General features: G+C 43.3%; 1 protein-coding gene across 1 annotated transcript in view; it reads right to left on the bottom strand.

Moving 5' to 3' along the window:
- Positions 1-18,454, bottom strand: part of LOC106554597 (N-acetylated-alpha-linked acidic dipeptidase 2) — a 48,470-nt gene that overhangs the window by 12,288 nt on the left and 17,728 nt on the right. Inside the window, exons 6-12 of the mRNA XM_087721075.1 lie at positions 17,068-17,254; positions 14,137-14,230; positions 11,061-11,159; positions 4,714-4,799; positions 3,558-3,677; positions 2,520-2,602; positions 1,141-1,204 (exon numbers count right to left, since the gene is read on the bottom strand). Coding sequence (XP_087577201.1) covers positions 1,141-1,204; positions 2,520-2,602; positions 3,558-3,677; positions 4,714-4,799; positions 11,061-11,159; positions 14,137-14,230; positions 17,068-17,254 — 733 coding nt within the window. The remainder of the gene's footprint in view (positions 1-1,140; positions 1,205-2,519; positions 2,603-3,557; positions 3,678-4,713; positions 4,800-11,060; positions 11,160-14,136; positions 14,231-17,067; positions 17,255-18,454) is intronic.

Below are 18,454 nucleotides of genomic sequence, written 5' to 3'. Positions count from 1 at the left end.
AAGTTAAGTCAGACCTCACTTCAGAGGTGGTATTCAACAGGTTCTGACCAGTTGTGGAGAACCAGTAGCAGAAATTTTGAGTAGTCCAGAGAACCGGTAAATACCACCTCTGACTGGCCCCGCCCCCATCAATTCTCTGCCTCCTGAGTCCCAGCTGATCGGGAGGGAATGGGGATTTTGCAGCATCCTTCCCCTGCCATGCCCACCAAGCCACGCTCACCAAATCATGCCACACCCATCAAGCCACACCCATGGACCCGGTAGTAAAAAAATTTGAATCCCACCACTGCCTCACTTGGTTGGGATCTGGATGGAAAACTACCAGGAAATCCAAGGACTTGAGGATAGATAGAAAGGTTTTTTTAGAAAATCGAGAAAGAAGGCATAGCTTTCCCCACTAATGCCAAGAAAACTGCATGGATAGAGTCTACCAAATCACCAAACATTGGGCTCAACTTGAAGGAGACTGTACTCGAATGGATAATAATAACCTATTTTTAAAACGAGCATCTGTTGCTAGGATGTTGTTCCAAGACAGTGCTAAAAATGAATTGCCCATTTTTTAAAATCTGTTTTACATTTGCTAACCCTCATTTTGCTGGAAGAGAAATGATTCCAATAGCATTCCTTCTTCCCAAAAAAGAGGGGCATTTCAGTCAAAAAAATAAATAAATTTCAGATTTAAGATCAGGACAAGGTTCTTATTATCTTACTTATAAGGTGTGGGGGGCTGAGGTCTGGATGTTGTCAATCTGTCTGTGGGTTATTGCCGGTGTTATCGCTGGTTCAGCATTTGCGCGATTTGCGTGCACACTCCGCGCACATGCACAGTTGACTGTAAATAGGTCTGAGCATGCAAAGAACATTAAAAATGTCCCAAAAAAAGCATGCTGCAGCGACCAAACCAGGTAACCTGTACAGGGCGTGGCCAGCCTGCCATCCTTACCGGTTCAGCGACCCAGTTGCAATTTCCACTACTGGTTCGCCCAAACCGGAACGAACCGGTAGCAACCCACCTCTGTAAGGGATATTCACAACTGTGAGGGATCCTTGGTGCCCTCTGAGTTTGATTGTTTTCTTGCAGACATTTCATTACCCTCCCTAGATAACGTCATCAGTTCTAGTCTACCAGATATTCACCTTCAATGGAAGAATCGGTGTTGATGTAAGCCACAGCCCGTGTCTGAAGAAGTTTGCTGTTCTCCTGCAATTGCAAAAACATAAAAATAAAAAAATAAATGAATTCGTCTGCTTCTATTTCTGTTTCTTCCTTCTATGCGGCCGCCATTGCTCAGTCCTAACCAGATGGTAGGATATTTCTTCGTCCGCTTAGGGGGGTTTCTCCTATCTGCCGGGGGATTTGCCTTACCACCCCGGCGTCTGCAGAATATCCCCTTTGATCTGCTGGTCTCTTCGGGATCAGCAGTGCTCCAAAAATGAGCCCAAACGAAGAAATTAGAGCTAGGGGTTAGAGGAGCTCCCTTACCCCACTCTAGGCACAGTGACGTCACCACCCGGAAGACCCCATTATGCCCATTATGATCGATCATGAATAGCATCTAAATGAAAAGTGGGAAACTGGCAACTTTCCAAAAGTGGCTGAACTATAATTCCCAGAAGCTCCCGTTGCCACCGCCAATGGAAGCCGGGAATTAAAATTCAGCATTTTCTGTGTGGTCAAACACTCTTCAGCCCTGATGTACCAATGATGCTGTGCCCTTGGTGGCACACTGGTTAGAATGCAGCATTGCAGGCTAACTCTGCCCACAGTCCAGAGTTCGATCCCGATGTGCTCAAGGTTGACTTAGCCTTCCATCCTTCCAAGGTCAGTAAAATGAGGACCCAGAGAGTTGGGGGCAATAAGCTGACTCTGTAAACTGCTTAAAAGAATGCTGTAAAGCACTGTGAAGCAGCATATAGCAATAGCACTTAGAGTTATATACTGCTTCATAGTGCTTTACAGTCTTCTCTAAGTGGTTTAGATATTGCTGCCAGCAATCTGGGTCCTCATTTTACTGAGCTCGGAGGATGGAAGGCTGCCTTCTGCCAGTGAGAATCGAACTGCCCAATTGCTGGCAGCCAGCAATCAGCAGAAGTATCCTGCAGTACTGCATTCTAACCACTGCACTACAGTATGGCTGTAGCCTTACTATTTATCCTTCTTATTATCCTTCTTACTCCCCTCTCTTATTGACATCAATATTATTATGATTGCCATTATTCCGTTGCTTTGCATATACAGAGAGCTTATGCATCAGAGATAAATTGCTTGGGTTTCTAATCTCTCTTGGCCAAATAAACTCAACACAACTCAACTATACTCTACTCTGTCTTCTCTTCCCTTCCCTTCTCCCCTCCCCTATCCTCCCCTCCCCTACCCCATTCCATTCCATGCCACTCCACTCCACTCTCCTCTATTCTATTCTGTGAGTACCAGCCATAACCCACTTTTTTCAGTGGTCATAAGTCGAGGACAACCTGTGGGTAAATAATACAATTTTACAGAGTCCTTCACTCACCTCTGCCCACTCTGTGGAGCCCAATAATCCAAATTCTTCTGCATCCCAGCTGGCAAAAATGATTGTTCTTCTTGGTCTCCAACCTACACAAAATGAAATTAAGATCACAGGAAAAACTTGATTCTTTACCCCGTCGATGGCTGAAGATGCAAACCTATCAATGTCTATGGATAAATCAGCTTGAGTGAGTTTAAAAAGGAAGCAAATGAATAATATTTAGCATGACAAAGGAGGTTTAAGCTGCTCAATATGAAATATATTTTGTGCTTTCCTTTTGTTCCGATCCAGGCTTCCTTAAAAATCAAGAAGCAGAGTCTTACTCCTGGCAAAACCCCTTTTATTTACATGACTGTGAACTCCTTTCATTCACAGTCAGCAGGCTTAGCAAACAGTCTTTCAGAGGAATATTTATCAACACGAACCTTATCTCGTTTGGAGAGCTGCCAGATAACTAGTTTCCAAATGCAGGGCAAGGCAAAACATGGCAGAGTCTCTCTTATAGTTACAAACAGAACTTTCCACTCTTGACATGACCGAATGAATGAATTGTTTCCTGCAAAAGCCCCCTCCCCATTAGCTCCTCTTTTGTTTCCTATGGGAGGGGCCAATCACCTCCAAGGAGTGGCTTTACTCCCAAGGCGACCCTGCTTTTTAGTTGTTCTTCTGGCAGGTCTGCGCAGGCGCACACTGGGAATAGGCTCCAGCTGTTCTTCTGCCTCACTGCTGTCTAACTCCCTCTCTGCCTCCGACACAGAGCCCTCATCTGAGCTTTCCTCAACCCCCAGGACTGGCCCAGGTTCCTCCTCAACCTCCTCACTGTCCGACTCTGCTACCAGCTCTGCTGGTTGCTGGCAGGCCACGACACCTTTATCTTTGGAAGAGGAGTTTGATTTGTTTGTTACTTTTACTTACCTGCTACATCTATTGAGCAAAGGATCAAGGTAGCTTAGAATCTACTTCAAACACATGTTGACATTTAAATCCCAGCACATTCCATCTCTGCTTTGGGTTCCCAATTTTTCCGTCTATTAGTCTTACCCTTCTTCATCATCTTGCCAAAGCTGCGAGCAACCTCTTGAAGGACAGCAGCTCCTGTGGTGGGGTCAATTCCCCCAAAGACCCAAGAATCTCGGTGGCCTCCAAAAATTACATACCTATCTAAGAAAAGGAAGCATTAGAACAATGCACTTTCTTAACATTCAGTACGAACTTGCTAGATTTTTCTATTTCAGAAATAGAATCTATATAATATTAAAAATGGCTGTGTGTGTCTGTGTGTATGTGTGTGCTCCAGCATAAATCAGGAACAGCTCGAGCAATTTCAACCAAACTTGGTACACAGATGACTTTAGAAACAAATACTGTGGGGGTAAGACACCCCTAATACCCCTTGGGGGGGGGGGGTGTTCTGTTAAGATACAGCCTGTTGTGCCTTAAAATGGCTTCTACTGTACTGCTGTAAAAAGGATTCTACTGTACAGTGCAGTGGAGTTGCCATGGTAACAGCTTCATAGTTCCCCACAAGGGGGCTTCTTCTGGTAAGGGGGAAAATCCAACATTAGAAATTATGTTTGGTCCGGACATTTTCCCCCTATAAATAAATACACCAGGTACCTGATAACACCAGGTTATCAGCTAGTATGGAATATAGAATAACAGAGTTGGAAGGGGCATTAGAGGTCTTCTAGGCCAACCTCCTGCTTAAGCAGGAAACCCTATACGTAGGGGTGGGTTGCTGCTGGCGTTACTGTCAGTTCGCAACCCACGCACAATGTACCCGTGTGTGTGCTTCGTGCCAGACGCACATTGCACATGCATGCACAGTTCAATATGAATTGTTCTGCACGCATGGCCCCATTTCCAGCTTCCGAAGCATTTTTACGTGCTTTAGAACTGCTAGCTTGGCAGAAGCTGGGACAAGTAACAGGAGTTCACTCCGTTACGCGGCCCTAGGGATTCGAACCGCCAAACTGCTGACCTTTCTGACCGACAAGTTCAGCATCTTAGCCACTGAGCTACTGCGTCCCTATTAATTCCAATACCTTCCCCCAAAACAAACAAACAAGGGTACGTCCTTCTTAAGCCATCCATTGTAATTCTTCCCTTCCTTAAAAACATGCTTAACTTGGTTTCCAGCTACCCAAAACCTGCCCATTCCCTGTTTTAAATAAAGCAATCGGCATTCAAAACTCACCAGGCTCCACTGCTCCTTTGATGCTTCCGATCACATTATATATCCGGGTAATCTGACTGGTGCTATAAACGTGCATCTTAACTTTTCTGCCAGAGAAGAAAGAAGAAGAAGAAGAAGAAGAAGAAAAGATTTGGTGACACACTAGTAAGGTCAACCCTGCCAGGAGTACCTCAAAGCATTCCCAACTTGTATGTTTTGCAAAAGGACTCAATTCTGCTACAGGTGTATCAAAGTCAATCATTTGCTTGTGGCTAGGCAGGAGCATGTAGAGAAGAGCAACCAGGATGATTAGGGGACTGGAGACTAAAACATACGATGAACGGTTGCAGGGACTGGGCATGGCTAGTCTAGTGAAGAGAAGGACCAGAGGAGACATGATAGCAGTCTTCCAATATTTGAGGGGCAGCCACAGAGAGGAGAGGGTCAAGCTATTTTCCAAAGCACCTGAAGGCCAGACAAGGAATAATGGATGGAAACTGACCAAGGAGAGATTCAACCTGGAAATAAGGAGAAATTTTCTGATACTGAGAACAATTTACAAATGGAACAGAAGTTGCCTTCAGAAGTTGTGGGACTGGAGGCTTTCAAGAAGAGACTGGACTTCCATTTGCCAGAAATGGTGTAGGGTCTCCTGCTTGGCAGGGGGGAGGGGGTTGGACTAGATGGCCTACAAGGTCCCTTCCAACTCTGTTAATCTGTATCTGTATGTTCAAATGGATCCCTGGATCAAATCTTCGGTTATTTCTGTCTTCACTCAATGATCCGCTTCTGGAAACAAATATCTAATCTTGGTCATAACCAAATCCTAGCTGGAATCAACATATTTGTTCAGAAAAATGACTAGAGATTCCAGAAGATCTCAATGAGAAGTTTGGGAAACTGAAATACAGTACATTATTGTGTTTGGGTGTGTGTGTATGTATGACTATGCCCATCCTGTTGAACAAATGGCTGATACTAAGGTGGCCCACTGTAGTGGAATGTACTCTGGATTCCCATTAGGGAGGGGCTGCATTCCAAAGGAGAGAGAGAGACAGCAAGTTTAGAAGTCGGCAAAGGCAATGAGGAATTGGAATTTTGCTGCCAGGATACATACACGAAATCACCAAGATTCTGTGTGAAGCCCTCCCCTCCCCCCCCTAGATTGGAATATTTTCGGGGATATTAAAAGAGGCAATTGTGGTCGTAAGGCAAGGACTGCCTGTCCTTTGGGGGTTGAGGGAGTTTTATGCATAAATTCTGGAATGAAAGTGGATCTATCTCTCAGAACATCTAAGGATAATTTCTGCTGCATCTTGGAAGGAAAGGAGATTTGATAGTGTTAGAATATTTATGACTGGGAGAGACATGGTAACAAGGTCATCCAATGAATAGGCATAGCAACAAGGTCAGCCAATGGGAGCTGAAACAGCTAGGGGCCAGGGCGTGGTTTAGCCTGCAACCTTCTGAGTCTGTGCAAAGAATTGAAACAGACACTTGAGACTCTGCCTGCTCTGAACTCTGAAATGAAACTGTTCTCCTGTTTGTGTTCTTCTTGTAACCTCTACCACGTTGAAAGAATCTACTATTGGTTTTGTACATTTAAAGTAAAGGTAAAGGTTCCCCTCGCTAGACATTCACGACTCTAGGGGGCGGTGCTCATCTCCGTTTCAAAGCCGAAGAGCCAGCACTATCCAAAGATGTCTCCATGGTCATGTGGCCAGCATGACTAAACACCGAAGGTGCCCGGAATGCTGTTACCTTCCCACCAAAGATGGTTCCTATTTTTCTACTTGCATTTTTACATGCTTTCGAACTGCTAGTTTGGCAGAAGCCGGGACAAGTAACGGGAGCTCACTCCATTACGCGGCGCTAGAGATTCGAACTGCCGAACTGATTGACAAGCTCAGCGTCTTAGCCACTGAGCCACTGCGTCCCTGTATTGTACATTTATTCATCTGTTAGTATGTAAATAAAGAAGTTAATGAATCCAGTTATCTGTGTGTGCTTTCTAGGTTTGATTTTTTCTGCAATAAACTCTGACAGATGGCCCGTGATATCTAAGAGAGTGAAGACAGCTCTTCCCTAATAGTTCTTAGAGTATATATTTTATTGATACAAGTGTTTTAGTTTGGCAAGATTTCTGTCTGTAGGTGAAGAACCCCTACAAATGAGGAACAATAAAGAAAATTGCTTTGGAGTACCTCCAATATTTCTTCATTTTAGACACCCTGACATCCTCATTTTATAGCTTTTTCACAATTGTTAAAAGATTGAGTTGCTCCCAAGAGCCTAAGGAAACAGAGAAACTGGTAAAATATCGTGAATGATTTGTATCTTAATGTATTTTGGGGAGAGGGGTTGGAACTGCTTTGATCCTTAAGCATGTTTTATTGTATTACTATATGTTGCTGTGCCCACTCGAGAATTCAGCTTTTTGCAGCAAGGACAAATTGTGTGAATAGGTAATAAATATGTGAGCCTATGTTTCTTCCACACAGTTATGGCCACATTTATTTCAATTTAAGTCATCATTGGGTTGATTTCTACTCTAGGCTACGTTGTAAAATAATCAGTATATATGTACTTGTCTCTTGTGCAAAGGCCATTTATTTCTATGCTTCCCCTTGTAACTGAGGGATTGTTACTGACTGTGTGCAGTGGTGAAATGTAAAAAAAAAATTGCCACCGGTTCTCTGGGAGTGGCTTGGTGAGGGGGAGGGGGGATGTCATGTGACTGGGTGGGCATGGCCAACTTTTTTTAATTTCTAAAGCATTTTTACTACCTATTCGCCCGAAGCGGTAGTAAAAAATGCTTTAAGCAGTAAAAAATAAGGTTCAGCTGTGATGTGTGATTGTGGGAACCAATTACCTCCCACAGACCCGTTAGATCGCACAGGGTCGGCCTCCTCCGGGTTCCGTCTACCAGCCAATGCCATCTGGCTACTACCCGGGGGAGGGCCTTCTCTGTGGCAGCTCCGGCCCTTTGGAATGAACTCCCCGCGGAGATTCGGACTTCACCCCTCTCCAGGCCTTCCGGAAAGCCGTCAAAACCTGCCTGTGCCGGCAGGCCTGGGCTTGATGAGTTCCCCTCCCCTCTCGACCTGTATGGCTGTATGACTCTTGTGTATTTTAATTACGTGTATTGTGTTTGTATCCCCTTTTCCCCTTCTGAGTTGTTCGCCGCCCTGAGTCCCTCCCGGAGAAGGGCGGCATACAAATAAATTAAATCTTAATCTTAATCTTTTTCCCCACTTTTTAAAACATTTTTCTACTACCGGTTCAGGCGAATAAATAGTAAAAAAATTCTTTAAAAAGTGGCTTGGGGGGGGGGGGGGAAACGTTCCCACGATCACATGCACATCTGATTGTCATGGAACATTTTTTTCTTCCCTTTTTAAATTATTTTTTTTCCTGCCGGTTCGGGCAAATAGGCAGAAATAAAATCCTTTAAAAAGCAAAAAAGAAAAAAGCTTCCAAAAATCACGTGGCTCACAGCTGATCTATACGATCATTAGAAGCTTTTTTAAAAAACTTTTTAAAGCATTTTTTTTCCTGCCTATTTGCCCAAACTGGCAGGAAAAAAATGCTTTAAAAAGGGGGGAGGAAAAACTTCCGACGATTGCGTAGATCAGCTGTGAGCCGCGTGATTTTTGGAAGCTTTTTTTAAACTACCGGTTCGCAGAGCCTTTTCCAGAGTGTTAGTTCTTTCCATAGTATAACCAAAGTAGGATAATTTGAGTTTGGTCATTTGTGCCTCAAGTCAAAAGCCTTGGTTCTGATTTGTTGGATAATAGCAGCAGTTAGCAGTTAGACTTATATACTGCTTCATAGGGCTTTCAGCCGTCTCTAAGCGGTTTACAGAGTCAGCATATCACCCCCACAGTCTGGGTCCTCATTTCACCCACCTCGGAAGGATGGAAGGCTGAGTCAACCTTGAGCCGGTGAGATTAGAACCGCTGAACTGCAAATAACAGTCAGCTGAAGTGGCCTGCAGTACTGCACCCTAACCACTGCGCCACCTCGGCTCTAATCCATCGGTTTGTTGGTTGGCTGTCCATGCAATTCTCTAGAGTCTTCTCCAGCATCAAAGTTCAAAAGCTTCAATATAGGCAGTTCCTTGACTTATGACCACAATTGAGATCAATGTTTTGTTTTGTAAGTGAAACATTTATTAAGGGAATTCTGCCCCATTTTATGCAACCCGCAGCCTTGTTAAGTGAATCACTGAAATTGTTAGCTTTGTAACATGATTGGTTAAATGAATCTGGCTTCCCCGTTGACTTTGCTTGTCAGAAGGTTGCAAATGTATTGTAGTAACAAAGGAGGAAGAGCGGGGATGAGGAAGAGGGTGAGAAGAAGGAGGGGAAGGGGGGAGGAGGAGTAGAAGGAGGAGGAGGAGGAGGAGGAGGAGGAGGAGGAGGAGGAGGAGGAGGAGGAGGAGGAGGAGAGGAAGGAGGAGGAGGAGGAGGAGGAGGAGGAGGAGAGGAAGGAGGGAGGAGGAGAAGAGAGGGGAGGAGGAGGAGGGAGGAGGAGGAGGAGGAGAGGAAGAGGAAGGAAGAAAGTTTGACCAATCATGGTGGAAGGAGGAGGAGATGAAGAAATAGAGGAGGAGGAGGAGGAGGAGGAGGAGGAGGAGAGGAGGAGGAGGAGGAGAGGAGGAGAGGAGGAGAGAAGAGAAGGAAGAGAGAGAAGAAGGAGAAACCTAGAACTAAGGAGAAATTTCCTGGCAGTGAGAACAATTAACCAAGTGACAGCATGCCTCCAGAGGTTGTAAATGCCCCCAACACTGGGAGTCTTTAAGAAGATGCTGGATAGCCATTTGTCTGAAATGGCATAGGGTTTCCTGCCTGAGCAGGGGTTGGACTAGGAGACCTCCAAGGTCTCTTCTAATTCTGCTATAGAAGGAGGAGGAGGAGTTGTTTCTGGGTTTGCAAACTATAGGAAGGGAAAGAACAGAAAAAATGAGCTTTAAAAAAGAAGTGCTTTAAAAAAAAGTAAACGAAAGAGCTTCCTTCTTAATTGGACAAGCTAGAACAATGGACATTGCATAATCAACCTTCTTGCAATAAAAGATGGAGGTGATATATAAGTTCCCACAATCTTTATTAACATAGCAACGTGTCTGGCAGCAGCACCAATGTACCAGCATGCTAAAGATATCACTTCAGCACTACAACAATATCTTCTTATTCTGAATTCACAATTGGCATTAGAAGCTAACATGTAGCTCACGTAACTCCAAAGTAGTGCTTGTCCAGAATTCAAGTGGTTAGTTCTCAAATCAAAACTGACTATCCAAGCAACGAAACAACCTCAAATCGTTTTCACCTATGAACCCTCAATTACTGGCACCAATACAGGTAATTTAATCCTGCCAGCTCTAATTTCTGCAGTTGTTATCTCTTTTGGAAAGTATGCGGATTTCCTGAGACCTGCATGCATAGCAAATGTTCTAGAGCCACCAATTTAGCTACCTAGTTGATAGCAACGTGTAAACCTTGTGTAGCAAAGTTCAATAAGTACTGGTCATTCTTAACATACAACCAGTGGTGGGATTCAGCCGGTTTGCACCTATTTGGGAGAACCGGTTGTTAACTTTCTAAGCAGTTGGGAGAACCGGTTGTTGGAAGAAATCTCCTTTTGCTTTTTCCCCACTTTACAGGGCTAATCCTGTAAGGAAGGCAGGAAGGAAACATTCTGGCATTGTTTCTAGCCTCATCTTTATTGCCCTGCTTACAGAAACCGCCTCTCCGGTTAACCCTTATTCCATTGTGACAGCTAAGGCGAAGCGCCCATTGATGTGAGTGGAGTTGGCCACGCCCACCCGTCACATGACCACCGAGCTGGTCATTAGGGCAGAGAACCGGTTGCTAGATTATTTAAATAGGGATTATTTAGATCCCACCACTGCTTACAACCGTATGTTTAGTAACTTTTTGAAGTGACTTGCAACTGGTCCTGGTACTTTCTGTATGTAGCCATGGTGGCGCAGTGGTTAGAGTGCAGTACTGCAGGCTACTTCAGCTGACTGCAGCTGCAGTTCGGCACTTTTCGAATCTCAACAGGCGCAAGGTTGACTCAGCCTTCCATCCTTCCGAGGTGGGTGAAATGAGGACCCCGATTGTTGGGGGCCAGAGGCTGACTCTGTAAACCGCTTAGAGAGGGCTGTAAAAGCAGTCTAAGTGCTATTGCTCTTATGAACGTTTGGGCTCCATTCTGGTCGTAAGTTGAGGACTGCTTGTATTCATCCAGCCCCTAAGACAGACAATGGTTTTTCAGAAAATGAAAACAGCTTTAAGTGGATTCACGCAGTTTGGATGGGAATTGAAGCAAAATGATTTTTTAAAAAAAATGTTAGAACTAACCTTGTGGAGTATTGATCTAAAAATCCAGGCCCGACATTATAGGATACGTTGAGGTTTCCTTTCCAAGTCTTGTCTGGAGCTGCAGAACCACCCATGAATCTGAAAAAAAAACAAAGAAACCTTCTTTCTCTTTTGTCACATTTTTGGAGAACTTTTTACCTCCCATCCTCATAATGTTCTTTAAAAAAAAACTAGCTGGGAGCAGTTTGTTCAGACACTTAAGATTCTTTCAATTGCTTTTTATTTATTTATTTTTAACCTGCCTTCAAGAGTGTGCAGTGGCTCAGTGGTTAGAGATGCTGAGCTTGTCAGACAGAAAGATGACAGCTCATAACTTAAAACTAGTTAAACTTAGTGAAATTTAGTAATAATAGATATAATTAAATAAATAATCGATAATGATAATAATGTATACAATGTGTAGTGTTATGATAAGTAATAATTGGATATGAATATTGAATGGTACCCATGAAAGGAAGATTAGAAATTCTTTTGGATTATATTCAAAAGTTAATAAAAAAAGAATTAAGTTAGATACAGTTAAGTTTTGATTATTAGGGGAAAAATGTTATGATATAGGATATAGTCAAATAAAGGAGGGATAATGATGACAACCTATATATATGTATGAGTATAATATAAGGAAACTAGATGAAAATTGCCAACAGCAATTTGGAAAGGGAGGATTAGAAAAGTCTGTTATTAAATATTATGGATGTTTAGCTAGAATAGGGACATAAGGATTCAGTGTTATTGGAGGATTTTAGAAATATTAAATGAAATGCCAGTATGTGGTTATGTATTAAATCTCGGTATATTTTATGATGAAGGACGTTTAAATAATTATAGTCAAATAAAAATGGAGGTATAAGGGTAACATGTATAAATATTTGAGTTAAAATACTTGAGTTAATATGAATTATGCTTGATAACTGTGGAAGAGATGCACGAAAACTTTTTGTAACCAACTGATACACTTTCTACAGTATGTAAAGAAGGAAGATTTTATGTGTTGTGTTTGTTTTGAAAATAAAAATAAATTCTATTTGAAAAAAAAAAAGCTGATAGCTCAAGTTTGAAACCCGAGCATCGCGCAACAGAGTGAGCTCCCGTTCCTTGCTCTAGCTCCTGCCCATGGAGCAGTTCAAAAGCATGCAAATGCGAGTAGATCAGGGGGTGAAATCCAGCAGGTTCTGACAGATTCTGGAGAACCGGTAGCGGAGATTTTGAGTGGTTCATAGAATCGGTAGCGGAAATTTTGAGTGGTTCAGAGAACCGGCAAATGCCACTTCTGGCTGGCTCCAGAGTGGGGTGGGAATGGAGATTTTGCAGTATCCTTCCCCTGCCACACCCACCAAGCCACACCACGCCTACCAAACCACACCCACAGAACTGGTAGTAAATAATTTGAATTTCACCACTGGAGTAAATAGGTACCACTTCCATGGGAAAGTAACACCATTCTGGGGATATAGTTATGCTGGCCACATGATCACGGGAAGCATCTTTGGGCTATGTTGGGTCACGCACAACTGGACAAGGGAAACATTTACTCTCGACATCCCACCTTCAGTGGTGGCATTCAGCCGGTTTGGACCGATTCGGGCGAACCGGAAGTGGCGATCTTATGCAACCCCCTGCCCACCCGCTCCGGCTCTCTGCCGTCCTATTTAGCCATGTTTTCTAAGTCACTTGCATGCATGCAAGCCGTGTGGAGAACCGGTGGTAAAAGTATGCGAAATCCACCTCTGCATGGCCTTTATTATTTTTACAAACAACACAAGGCAATTAACATATCCCACACTACTTCCTTCTCCTATTTTCTCCACAACAACCACCTTATGAAGGGAGGTGAGTTAGGTTGAGACCAAGTAGTTACCCTACTGGCTTTCATAGCTAAGGTGGAACTACAACAGGGATCCCCAGTCTTTCCAGCTTGGTGGCCCGGACCAGTGTAGGAGGGGGCTTGCGACTTAGCAGGGCACACGCATACACACACTGCTCCCTTTGTGCGAGGGAGAGCACCCTCCACTTGCATGCGTGGAGGTTTGCACTCCCCCCCCCCACTCAAGCACTCTCTACTCGCTTCTCCACCTCTCACATGAGTGGAGCTTCATGCATGCATGGATGCCCATCTCTCCCTTGCCCCAGTTTTGAACAAGCCCTGGACTAGAACTCACAGTCTCCCACTTTCTAGTTTAGTACCTTAACCCCTGGAACAAACTGGCTCTGTTTTAAATATATGCTGCCCAGAGTTTTTCTGGAGTCTGGTGACTCCTAAAGCTAATCAATCAATCAGTTTCAGTTTCAGTTTTATTGAGTTTGTATGCCGCCCTATTCCCGAGAGACAAGGGCGGCTCACAATAAAAAAGGGAGGGGATACAAAAAAATAAATAAAATAAAAACAACAATTTAAAATTCTACAACAGCCATAACCTCGAATGGGGCTGGATAGTTCAACAGCCCCAGGCCTGCCGGAACAGCCAGGTCTTAACTGCTTTGCGGAAGGCCGGAAGGGTAGTAAGGGTCCGGATCTCCACGGGGAGATCGTTCCAGAGGGCCGGAGCAGCCACAGAGAAGGCCCTCCCCCGAGGAGTCGCCAGCCGACATTGGCCGGCAGATGGAATCCGGAGGAGGCCTAGTCTGTGTGATCTAATGGGTCTTTGGGAGGTAACTGGCAGGAGGTGGTCTCTCAAGTACCCAGGTCCAATACCATCAATCAATCAATCAATCAATCAATCGTTTATATCACAAAAGCAACCCTGTGAACTGTCTCACTTAGCAATCGAAATTTGGGGCTCAATTATTGTCGTAAATCAAGGATAACCTGTTGAGAATGAGTGACTCTTCCAAAGTCACTTCCGCGCTTTAGGGAAGACTAGAACTCACAGTCTCCTGGTTTCTTTGTCCAGCACCATTTACCATTACACCAAACCCACTTCTTGGTTGCGGAAGCTTTCAAGACGGGTGTCAGTCCTTTAAGTTGAGCCCGGTCAAGAAATAGGCATGGATTTTTTTAAAAACCAGCAACCCTTTTTCAGTTCTTGTAAGTACCAAACGTAATTTATCTGCATACCTTAATAAAACTTCAGCATCGTGGTAACTAATAGGGTGCACTGGAATGGTGGGGATTCCCACTCCGTCACTAACTTCAAGTCTGAACATGTAGTCTGAAAAGAACGAAAGAAACTCTGAGACGAGGAGGATATGAACACATGGAATCAGGGTTAGCACTACGTACTCTATGATTTGCAACCGTTCGTTGACAACCATGCGAAGTTTCAAAGGCACTGGGGGGAAAAAAGTGACTTATGAACCTGTCCTTGTATGTACAATTTGCTGCAGCATCTCCGTGGTCGCGTGATCAAAATTCAGGGCTTTGGCAGCTGGTTGCAACGTTCAGGGTCAGGTGATCCACTTCCCAGCTGGATTCTGATGAGCAAAGTTGGTGGGGGGGAAGCTGGATTCTCTTGTCCACTATGTGATTCACTTAACGGCAGTGATTCAGTTGAACAACCGTGGTAGAAAAGGTCACAAAATCAGGCGTAACTCACATAACAACTGCCTTGCTTAGCAACAGAAATTCTGGTCTCAGTTGTGGTTCTTAAGTCAAGGACTATCTGTACAGTTTTCATTTACACATGGCCAGTAAAGAATTCTGTTGTGTTCTGTTCCGTTCCGTTTTGTATTCTGTATTTATTCTGTATTCTGTATTCTGTATTTATTCTGCATTCTGTATTTATTCTGTATTTATTGTGTATTGTGTATTCTGTATTTATTCTGTATTCTACATTCATTCTGTATTCTGCATTCATTCTGTATTCTGTATTCATTCTGTATTCTGCATTCTATATTCTGTATTTATTCTGTATTCTGTATTTATTCTGTATTCTGTATTTATTCTGTATTCTGTATTTATTCTGTATTCTGTATTTATTCTGTATTCTGTATTTATTCTGTATTCTGTATTTATTCTGTATTTATTGTGTATTCTGTATTTTGTATTTATTCTGTATTCTGTATTTATTCTGTATTCTGTATTTATTCTGTATTCTGCATTCATTCTGTATTCTGTATTCATTCTGTATTCTGCATTCTATATTCTGTATTTATTCTGTATTCTGTATTTATTCTGTATTCTGTATTCTATATTCTACACTATATTGCCAAACGTATTCGCTCACACATCCAAATAATCAGAATCAGGTGTTCCAATCACTTCCATGGCCACAGGTGTATAAAATCAAGTACCAAGGCATGCAGACTGTTTTTACAAACATTTGGGAAAGAATGGGTCGCTCTCAGGAGCTCAGTAAATTCCAGCGTGGAACTGTGATAGGATACCACCTGTGCAACAAATCCAGTCGTGAAATTTCCTCACTCCTAAATATTCCACAGTCAACTGTCAGCTGTATTATAAGAACGTGGAAGTGTTTGGGAATGACAGCAACTCAGCCACGAAGTGGGAGGCCACGTAAACTCATCCAACATCAGTGTGTGACCTCACAAATGAGCTTCTGGCAGAATGGTCAAAAATCCCCATAAACACACTCCTGAACCTTGTGGACAGCCTTCCCAGAAGAGTTGAAGCTGTGATAGCTGCAAAGGGTGGACCGACGTCATATTGAACCCTATGGATTAGGAATGGGATGTTGCTTACAGTAAGTTCATATGCGAGTAAAGGCAGGTGAGCGAATACTTTTGGCAATATAGTGTATAATCTATTCCATTTTATATTCTACGTTCTATATTCCATTCCATTCCATGCTCTGCTGCTCTGCTCTGCTCTGGTCTATTTTGTGATCTGCAGAGGTGTTTAGATTGTGTTGCTAAACTTCCAACAGTAAAAACATTGATTTGCAGCTCTGTGGCTTCACATTAATTTGCCACTGAAAAATGCCTATTAATATTTGCATACTGGTGTTGCAGTTTTTTTTCAACCCTTGGTAGCATCCCCCAATATACTTATCTGTACAAAAAGAGTGTATCCATATTTTTTTGAGGAGCTTAGAGTAAATATTTTCCAATTTCATCTGAAATGTCCAAAACTTGTAAATGACAGCTATTACAGGTAGTCCTTAACTTACAACAGTTCATTTAGTGACTATTTGAAGTTATACCACCACTGGAAAAAGTGACTTATGGCCATTTTTCACACTTACAACCATTGTAGTCTCTCCATGGTCACATGGTCAAATTCAGATGCATGGCAACTGGTTCATATTTATGACGGTTACAGTGTCCCGGGGTCATGTCATCCCCTTTTGCGACCTTCTGACAAGCAGAGCCAATGGGGAACCCAGATTCACTTAACAACTGAGTTACTTAACAACGGCAACGATTCACTCAACAACTGGGGCGAGAATTATCATAAAATTATGGTAAAAGTCACTTAACTGCTGTCTCACTTAACAACAGAAATGTTAGGCTCAATTGCATCATAAATTGAGGACTATCTACCATATTTTTCGGACTATAAGACACACTGGAGTATAAGATGCATCATGATTTTGAAGAGGTAATTTTTTTAAAAAAGGTTTTGCACACTGCAGGCCTCCCAAACCTTCTGCATGCCTCATTATTTTTGTGAAAAACAGGGCATGCAGAGAGTTTGAGAGGCCTGCAAAATGCTCCTAGGAGCTGGGGAGGGGCAAAAATGAGCAAAAAACAGCCAATTTTTCACAAAAACGGGCCGTTTTTTGCAAAAAATAAAAGGGGGCCATGCAGAGGCTTTGAGAGGCTTGTAGAGTGCTTCTGGGGGCTGCGGGGGGCACAAATGAGCAAAAACGCTCTGTTTTTTGCTCATTTTTGTCGCCCCCAGGAGCATTTTTTTTCAAAGGGTGCGGGGTTTCAGTGTATAAGACGCACCCAGATTTTCACCCTCTTTTTTGAGGGAAAAGGGTGCGTCTTATACTCCAAAAAATATATATGAAAAGCAAACATTATATCAAAAAGTGATGTTTTCTCCTACCCAAAGGGGGTCAGTCTTGGGCTTGTGGACACTGACCTGTGGCTGGATAGCCTGGAGTGAGAGGATCTCCTGCCCCGTTGAGATTTAACACATTTCCACGCTGAACCCCCTGTCCAGGAAGATTCCAGCCATCTGGGTAGGGTTTGATCCCAGGTGCACAATAATCTGCAGGATCAGAGTAAAGGATAATTCCTTTCGCTCCTGCCAACATGGCATTTTTAACCTGCAGAAAAATCAACTGTTAAGGAGCAAAACAGTCCTGTGTCCTCTTGAGTTTCTGAGGTAGCATTAATGGGAATAAGATTAAGAGCAAGATTAGAGCAACAAAGATGATGAGGGGACTGGAGACTAAAGCATATGAAGAACGGTTGCAGGAACTGGGTATGTCTACTTTAATGGGAAGAAGGAGTAGGGGAGACATGATAGCAGTGTTCCAATATCTCAGGGGCTGCCACAAAGAAGAGGGAGTCAAGCTATTCTCCAAGGCATCTGAGGGCAGGACAAGAAGCAATGGGTGGAAACGTATCAAAGAGAGAAGCAACTTAGAAATTGCCTGACAGTTAGAACAATTAATCAGTGGAACCGCTTGCCTCCAGAAGTTGTGAAAGCCCCAACACTGGAAGTCTTTAAGAAGATGTTGGATAGCCATTTGTCTGAAATGGTATAAGGTTTCCTGCCTAGGCAGCGGGTTGGACTAGAAGACCTCCAAGGTCCCTTCCAACTCTGCTATTGTATTGTATTAAGATGGACTCCAAGGGTTACTGGATATATACTGTGTTTCCCCGAAAATAAGATAGGGTCTTATTTTCTTTTGACTCCCAAAATAAGCATTTGGCCTCATTTTCAGGGAGGTATTATTATTTTTAAGGTGCAGGGGACGGCGAGCATGGTCACCTCATGGCTGCTGCTGTGTTGCAATATTTTTGGGGAGGGCTTATTATCCGGGAAACAGGGTAGGTATCAGAGGCCTTCCCATATTTACTCCAACAAAATAAGTCCTGCCTTCATGGTTACATGTCTGGACTACTACAATGCACTCGACACGGGGCTGCCTTTGAAGACTGTATGTTGGTGAATGTTTGCCAGCACCCCCTCAGTCAGAATGAGGATTAAGTATCCTAGATTCACAGCTTCCTCTTGGGAAGGTCTTTGCGCAGATCCATTTTGTTTCCTAATTGTACCCATTCTTCTAATCTGGATTAGTGCAATGCGCTCAACAGGACCACAAATGGCCAACTTGTGGTGTAAGAGAAAATTAAGAGGAGAGATTAAATATAGTTGGTCTCTTAGGCCAGAGCAATCTCTTTCTGTGTGTCTCTCTGTCTCTCTCTTTCTGTCTCTCTTTCTCTGTCTCTCTTTCTCTGTCTCTCTCTTTCTACCTCTCTATCTCTTTCTACCTCTCTCTCTCTGTTTCTCTCTCTCT

This window comes from Thamnophis sirtalis, unplaced genomic scaffold (assembly GCF_051295495.1).
Source record: "Thamnophis sirtalis isolate CommonGarterSnake01/CBP01778 unplaced genomic scaffold, rThaSir2_p1.2 scaffold_8, whole genome shotgun sequence".
NCBI classification, from domain to species: Eukaryota; Metazoa; Chordata; class Lepidosauria; order Squamata; family Natricidae; genus Thamnophis; species Thamnophis sirtalis.
Note: the sequence above shows the minus strand (reverse complement) of the source record. Positions and strands in the feature narration are given on the sequence as shown.